At 23.6% G+C, this 7993-nt stretch overlaps 1 protein-coding gene across 1 annotated transcript in view; it reads left to right on the top strand.

Moving 5' to 3' along the window:
• Positions 1–1489, top strand: part of Phum_PHUM564010 (uncharacterized protein) — a gene marked incomplete at both ends in the record, with an annotated part of 2523 nt that extends 1034 nt beyond the window's left edge. Inside the window, 2 exons of the mRNA XM_002431948.1 lie at positions 289–396; positions 1455–1489. Coding sequence (XP_002431993.1) covers positions 289–396; positions 1455–1489 — 143 coding nt within the window. The remainder of the gene's footprint in view (positions 1–288; positions 397–1454) is intronic.
• Positions 1490–7993: the final 6504 nt, after the last annotated feature.

Below are 7993 nucleotides of genomic sequence, written 5' to 3'. Positions count from 1 at the left end.
ATTATTATTATTATCATTATTATTATTATCATTATTATTATTATCATTATTATTATTATCATTATTATTATTATCATTATTATTATTATCATTATTATTATTATTATCATTATTATTATTATCATTATTATTATTATCATTATTATTATTATCATTATTATTATTATCATTATTATTATTATCATTATTATTATTATCATTATTATTATTATCATTATTATTATCATTATTATTATTATCATCATCAGTTCATTGATTTTTTTTATTTATTTATTTTTTTTTTTTTAGGTATTTCAATGCATAAGGGTTATGCATTCGTGCAATTTACAAATCCATTCGATGCAAGAAGTGCCTGTTTGGGAGAAGATGGCAGGACCGTATTAGGACAGATATTAGGTAAGTGTAAAAACGTAGTAGTAGTATAATGACCAAAAGAAAAAATTTTTCATTTTTTCCCCTTTTATTTCAACCCCTTTTCGAATAATAAGGGTTGAAAATGAAATTAGGTTTAGGGACACTATGGAAGAAAATTTATTGTTGATTTTTAATTATCTTTTCCAACCTTTTTCTTCACCGACAATAAATCGAAAAGTCAAAAAAAAAAAAATATTTCCTAATAATTTTATTTTTTCCCTACATTTTAATTGACGTTTGAAAATTTAAATATGGCGGCAAAGGAGGAAGGGGAGAAGAGGGGGAGGGGAAGGGAAGCAGGTAGATAGATGGGTGAGTAAAGAGTTTCTTTAAATTTTCGTAAGATTGTTTAAATTGAGTTTTTATGTTTAATTTAGTTATTGCCACGTTATAATTGTCTTTCGTTTTAAAAGGTTAAAAAAATTTTCATTTAGTTTTCACACCTTTTTTCGTTTTTTTCTTATTTGTTATTATTATTATTATTGTTTTGTAAATCTGATATTTTCAATTTTCTTCCGATGGGACGATGAATAAGAAAGAAAAAAAAAATTCATTTGGGAATCGAATGTGAAAAGGCGCGAGATTTGAATTTGAAAAAAATAAATAAATAAATAAATCTCTAATGTAAAATCATCAAGGAAAAAAAAAAGAATAGTTAACATTTTTTTTTTTTTTTTTTATAAAATTTTTTCGTCGTGTCTTTAGGGAAACCATTTTTTTAGGTTTTTAACGTTTTGTGAAAATTTTTTTATTTTCTTTTATTTATTTATTTATTTTTTTTTTTTTGAATTTTCCTTCCTTTCAATTTTTGTCATTGTAAGAAAAAAAAAAAAAAAATTATATTTTCTAAAACCACGTTGACGCAACACACAAAAATAAAAATTGTCGTGGTTTTGTTTTTATTTTAATGAGTTTATTAATTTTTTTTTTGTTTTAACCAAGTCAAAATTAAAAAAATGAAAATTGTCGTGACTGCAACTTCCAAACAAACACGATAAATGAAAACTTATAAGTTTTAATTTTTTATTTTTTTTTTTAAGGTTTCCGTGAAGTCTTACCAATTTTAATTGGATAACATTTTATCCTTTTTTTCCCCCATTTCTTCCCCCCCTCTTTTTTTTACTAAATTTTTATTCGGGAGCGACGCGTACCAAACGCGCTCAAGTTAAAAAAAAAAAAATAACTTTACACATTGATTTTTTTCCTTTCTTCTCTTTCTTTTTTTTTTTTTTATTTCGTTGCAATTGCAATTCAAAAATATTATTATTATTATTATTATTATTAATCGTGAGAAAAAAATAGAAATCCCGATCCCGATGATTATTTAATCGGGATAATCCTGGAAGAATTTTATTTAATCGGTACTCAAAGGTGAAGAAGCAAAATAAATTTCAAGATCCGTCGCAAATATTTTTATCGTAATATATATTTGCCGACGTGGCATTAGAAAAAAAAAAGAAAATAACGATAAATAATTTGTCACGTTGTTTATGTATATATATTTGAACGTTTGTCGTAAACAATTCTCAACAGGTTAAAGTATAATTTTCATTATCTCCGGAAAATGCGTTTAAAATCATCTTTTGGGAGGATTTTTGCGAGTTTTCTGCGTCATTAAAAACTTTTTCTCTCCGGCATATTTACTTTTTCATTCTTTCCTTTTTTTTTTTTTTACCACCCTATCTACCCTTTTCTCCTTTTCATCATTCTCTTTCTCTCTCTTTCTCTTTTTGTTCTTTTTTTTTCTCTATTTATTTTTTGGTTTTTTTTTTTTTTGAATAAATAAGACCGATAAAAGTTTTCGCTTTTCCTTTTTTTTTTTTTTTGACCGAATTCAAAAAGGGATAAGATGACGAAAAAATGAAAAAATGAAACAAAAAAGTATATTTTAAATAATTTATTTTTCCAGAAAAAAAAAAAAAAGGAAACGTTTTGTTTGTAGTTGTTGTTGGGAAATCATTGTTCAGACAATTCCAGTTGTATACGCATTTTAACGTAGGACGCCTAAATTTCAACACGAGTGAACAATTTAAGAAAACCATATTCCGATGCGGTTAAATTTTTTTTAAACAAAAGGTTTTCACTCTCTCTCTTTTTTTTTCTCCTATCTACTTTCTCTTTTTTTCTTTTCCTCCCTCTTTCCCTTCCTTCCCCCCTCTCTCTCACGTTTGAAACAATCGCCCGTTTCGTAAAAGAAACAAACAAAAAAAAAAATACGTTTACGCGAGTAAAATAACGATTCAAAAATTATTATTATTATTACTATTATTATTATTATTTCATTTTAAATAAAAGAACATACACACACAAAAATCATAAAGAAATGAAAAATAAATAAATAAATAATAATAATAATGGGAAATTTTTTAATTTCCCGACTCCGCCTTTTATATAAAGTTTTTTTTTTTTATAAAAATTTGACCGGTGGAAAATTTTTTCGACGTTTTTTTGTAAACAACATCCGGTAAATAAATAAATAAATAAATTATTATTTGTTTATGTATGTTATTTTTTTAGAACGTTTTAGAAAGAAACAATAGGTAGGGGGAAGGGGGAGGGGAGGAAATAAAAATTGGGCGGTGAAAAAACTCATTGAAAACTCGATTAAATTCGATAGTTTCATAACCGAAAAAAAAAAAGAAAAATGTCGTCTGATTTTTAATTAAACCCAATTTTATCGTGTATTGTTGTCTATGACGTAAAAGTCGTGTCTTTAGACAAATTTCTTTTTTTTTTTTTTTATTCGAAATTAAATAACCTTACATATATATTTCTACTTTTGTTATGAAGGTTGTATAGAAGATGATTTCGGTAAATTAATTTCAATAATAATAATAATAATAAAAGGAATGAAAAGAGGAATGAAATAAAAAAAGAAATGAAAAGAATATGAAAAGAAAATGAATGTAAAAAAATAAAATAAAAAAGTTAACAGGTAAAAAATTCAAATAAAATTTTTGTATCATATGTATTTGTCATTTTCCCGCTTAGGTTAATAGTCGTTCGAATTATTGTAATTTTTCAACAAAATCGTTTTTACTTAATTGAAAAATGTCGGCTACAAATACAAAAGAAAGAAAAATGATAAAAAGAAAATGTTGAAAGAGAAAGAGAGAGAGTGATGAGAAGGGAAAACGAAAAAAAAATTAAATTACATCGAGTTATTTGTAACTAAAGAAAAATAAATCGTACAGAAATAATAATAATAATAATTTTAGGCGTAGAAAGTGAAAAGATAGTTTTGCAACAAATGACGTAAACAAACAAATAAACGTAAAATATATATAATTTTTTTTTTGGTTGTTGTAGGAATTAAATATGAAAGACAAGATTTAACGATATATTTTTATTATATCTTTTTTAAAAAAAAATTAATCATAATTATGTGTCGTTTGTCGTTACAAAAAAAAATTCTGGATAAAATTGTTTTTTCCAGGATAATTTATAAACAAACACAATCGTAATTGTTTTTTTCATTTTGTTTTTTTTTTTTTTTTTTTTTTTTTTATTTCCTCGGGTAATTTTTTATTCTTAAAGGCTTTTGAAAAAGAAAAAAAATGTTTTTAGTTTAATTATTCTCGTTATTATTATTATTATTAAAACAAACAACCGTTTGTTTCGACGTTGTCGTTTGTCAAATTGTCAAATTTCTGTCGGTTTGTACGTGTCTGTTAATTAATTTTTTTTTTTTTTAAATTGTGCTAAATGAGAAAATTAAATTAAATTATTTTAGTTAGTTAGTTCAGCGTGAATATAACCTTTGAAATCGATCGACTAATCGCAGTCTTTGCTTATAAAAAACGGGCTCTGATTGGTCGATATTTTCATCGGTACTACCAACGATTTTTCCGACCCGTTTTTTTACATTTTTTAACGAGTGAATGCATCGTATTGATTTTTAAAATTTTTTAATGAACTTTTATTTTTAAAAAAACTGTCATTTTGTTTTTTTTTTTTTTTTTTTTTTTTTAACGGAAATCTGAAGAAGTAAAATAATAATCTTTTAAAAACTCTTTTAACAAAATCTCTGATTTTAACTTAAAGAAAAAAATATTAAGCAGATAATGATGATAAAATTAAAAAAATTTTTTTTTTTTCCAACATTTTTTTATAAAATTTTAATTTTTATTTTGTCAAATTAAAAAATTTTTTTTTAGAAAGGAAACCTCGCGGGAGTTTCCGGAGGAGGGAAAACAAAATAATAATAATAATAATTACGGATAAAATAAATAAATAAATAATTAATAATACGACACTCTTTTTACTCTCGGAAAATTTTTATTAAATCTTATTGAAAATATTATTTTTCAAATTTTATGCGGTGCGTAATTTAAGAATAGAATATTATCGGGTAAAATTACAATGATAATAATAATAATAATAATAATAATAATAATAATAATAATAATAATAATAATAATAATAATAATAATAATAATAATAATAATAATAATAATAATAATAATAATAATAATAATAATAATAATAATAATAATAATAATAATAATAATAATAATAATAATAATAATAATAATAATAATAATAATAATAATAATAATAATAATAATAATAATAATAATAATAATAATAATAATAATAATAATAATAATAATAATAATAATAATAATAATAATAATAATAATAATAATAATAATAATAATAATAATAATAATAATAATAATAATAATAATAATAATAATAATAATAATAATAATAATAATAATAATAATAATAATAATAATAATAATAATAATAATAATAATAATAATAATAATAATAATAATAATAATAATAATAATAATAATAATAATAATAATAATAATAATAATAATAATAATAATAATAATAATAATAATAATAATAATAATAATAATAATAATAATAATAATAATAATAATAATAATAATAATAATAATAATAATAATAATAATAATAATAATAATAATAATAATAATAATAATAATAATAATAATAATAATAATAATAATAATAATAATAATAATAATAATAATAATAATAATAATAATAATAATAATAATAATAATAATAATAATAATAATAATAATAAAAGCCAACGGCCATAGCATGCTGGACACACCGGTTCCCGTACGATCACCGAAGTTAAGCAGCATCGGGCGTGGTGCAAACTTGGATGGGTGACCGTTTGAGAACGCCACGTGCTGTTGGCTTAAAAAAGAGCAAAAAAAAAAAATGAGAACAAGACAAAGTAAGAACCAAAAACAAAATCTTGTTCTACGGTCGACCTGAGGCAGCTCGACGAGAATGTGAATTTCACTGCTTCTGACCTGGCCACTCCAAAGATGTTAGTCACCGGAGCCCAGTTCAGGAGACAAATCGTTCCCATCGAATAAAGATGGACTCAGGAAGACCTTCAAGAATTGATGTGGTGCTATCTTATAATAAGTGGCACCACCGAAATTCGAGTATTTGTCCCTAAGGAATCGGGTAGAAACCTCGGATAAATACTTAAAACCCCCGACAAGTAGCCTTGTCGTGTTTAATGGTGGAAAATAATAATAATAATAAAGTCATGTAAAATAAGATGAAAAAAGGAAGAGAAAAAAAGAAAAACCAGATAAAAAAAAAATTCAAAAAAAGATTTTAAAAAAGTCATAGAATAAATAAATAAAAAATATGAAAAAATTTTTGGCGGGAATAAAATTTAAATTTAAAAAAAAATTTTTTTTTTCTTTTCCTTAAATAAAAATCAAATATGGCGTCAAGTGCGATTTATGTACGTGTGTTATTATTATTATTATTGTTTTTAAAAAAAAGTATACAAATAAGAATATGGTTTTCACCTTGAATAAGGAGTTCAAAGGTTAAATAAATTGCTGAACGTATAAAATCTCAAAATCGAAAAGCAATTTAATTTAAATTAAATTTGATGACAGTCGAGAGGGCCATTAATCATTTTCGGAAATTAACTCTTCATCTCTCCTCCTCTTCTTCATCTTTTCCTCCTCCTCCTCCTCTTCCCCCTTTTTCTTCTTTTTCTTGTTAAGGAGAAGAAAAAGATGAAGAGGAAAGAAGGAGCCGGTCGGGATAAAAGAGTAAAAAAAAAAAAAAAAAAAAAAAAGTGAATGGAAGTGAGAAAGTGGAAAAGGATAAAGATGAAAAAGGGAGATGAGGGAGGGAGAGGAAGGAGGAGGAGGCGGAAATAGGGGAGGTTTTTTTTTTGCTCCTGACGGCTCATTTTTAATCGTCCATTGATTTCACATTTTACTTTCATGGTTATTGATGATGAAATAACTTATAATTTTAATTAACTTTTGATAAGTGAATACGAAAGGAAAATAAGTATGAGGGGGGATGTTGCGGGGAGACGGTGGGGGGTGGGAGGAGGGGGGTTGAAAAAGTTTTCACATCATTTTTTTTTTTACAGAATTTACTTTTTATCTTATTGAATAATTCTTTAATTTTGTTTTTTGTTTTTTTTTTTTTTAACCGCGAAACAAAAGAAAAGCAACTCCTCTCGTTGAGTTCCATCACGCGCCCACCTTCACCTCCTTTCGATTTATTTCAAGTTATTATTTTTTAATAAAAGCCTAAATTCACGGGGGGGGAGAGGGATGGAGTAAAATTTACCCTTTTTAATCTTTTTTTTTTTTCTTATTGCTCTGCTCCTCATCATTTTTGTTTTGTTCTCTTTACTCTTTTTTCTCCCTCTCTCTCTCTCTCTCTCTTTCTCGCTTTTCTTCGTTTTCTTTAAAAAATTTTTTTAACAGGCAAAGGGGAAGAAAAAAAGTGCACGAACGTTTTTTTTTCTCTTCTTTTTTTTTCTTTTCTTTTCTTTTTATTCATTCTTCTTCTTCTTATTTTTTTTCTTTCTTATAATCATTTATAAAATTTGACTTTTTATTAAAATTTATCGACTTATCCATTTTTATTTAATTTTTTATTACTTTTGATTTGTAATAATAATAATAATAATAATAATAATAATAATAATAATAATAATAATAATAATAATAATAATAATAATATTATTATTATTATTATTATGTGCGTTTTATATTGCCTTTAAAAAAAATTTCAAAGAAATAAACAAAAACGAAAAAAAAGGAAAAGAAAGGAAAAGAAAAGAAAAAAGCGATAAAAAAAAATTTTTTTCCTTTTTCTTTTTTCCTTTTTTCTTTTCCTTTTTTTTCGTTTTTGTTTTATATTAAAGATTAAAATGGTTTCAGGTTGACCTCCATTTTGAATTTATTTTTATTTTTTTTCTCTTTGATAAATTCAGAAACTTTATTTTTGACCTCTTTCACGTTTAATCAAAAAAAAAAAAAAAAAAAAAACTTTTGTCTTTTTTTTTTTTTTCCATCCACCCATTTTCGATTTTATTCTAGAATTATGTGAATTTCTTGTCTGTTGTTCAGAAACAAAAAAAATATTTTCTTTCGACCGTATCAAATTCGTCATTAGTTTTGTTTTCGATAAAAGGATTCTTTCGATGAGGTTAAAATTTAAAACGGAAACGAATGAAAAAGGCGGGAAATTTAAAAAACTATCGACGATCAATTTATTATTGAATTAAAAATTAACAATTTGTTTTTTTAAT

The sequence above is a fragment of the Pediculus humanus genome, genomic scaffold (genome assembly GCF_000006295.1).
Source record: "Pediculus humanus corporis 1103172108298 genomic scaffold, whole genome shotgun sequence".
Classification (NCBI taxonomy): Eukaryota; Metazoa; Arthropoda; class Insecta; order Psocodea; family Pediculidae; genus Pediculus; species Pediculus humanus.
Note: the sequence above shows the minus strand (reverse complement) of the source record. Positions and strands in the feature narration are given on the sequence as shown.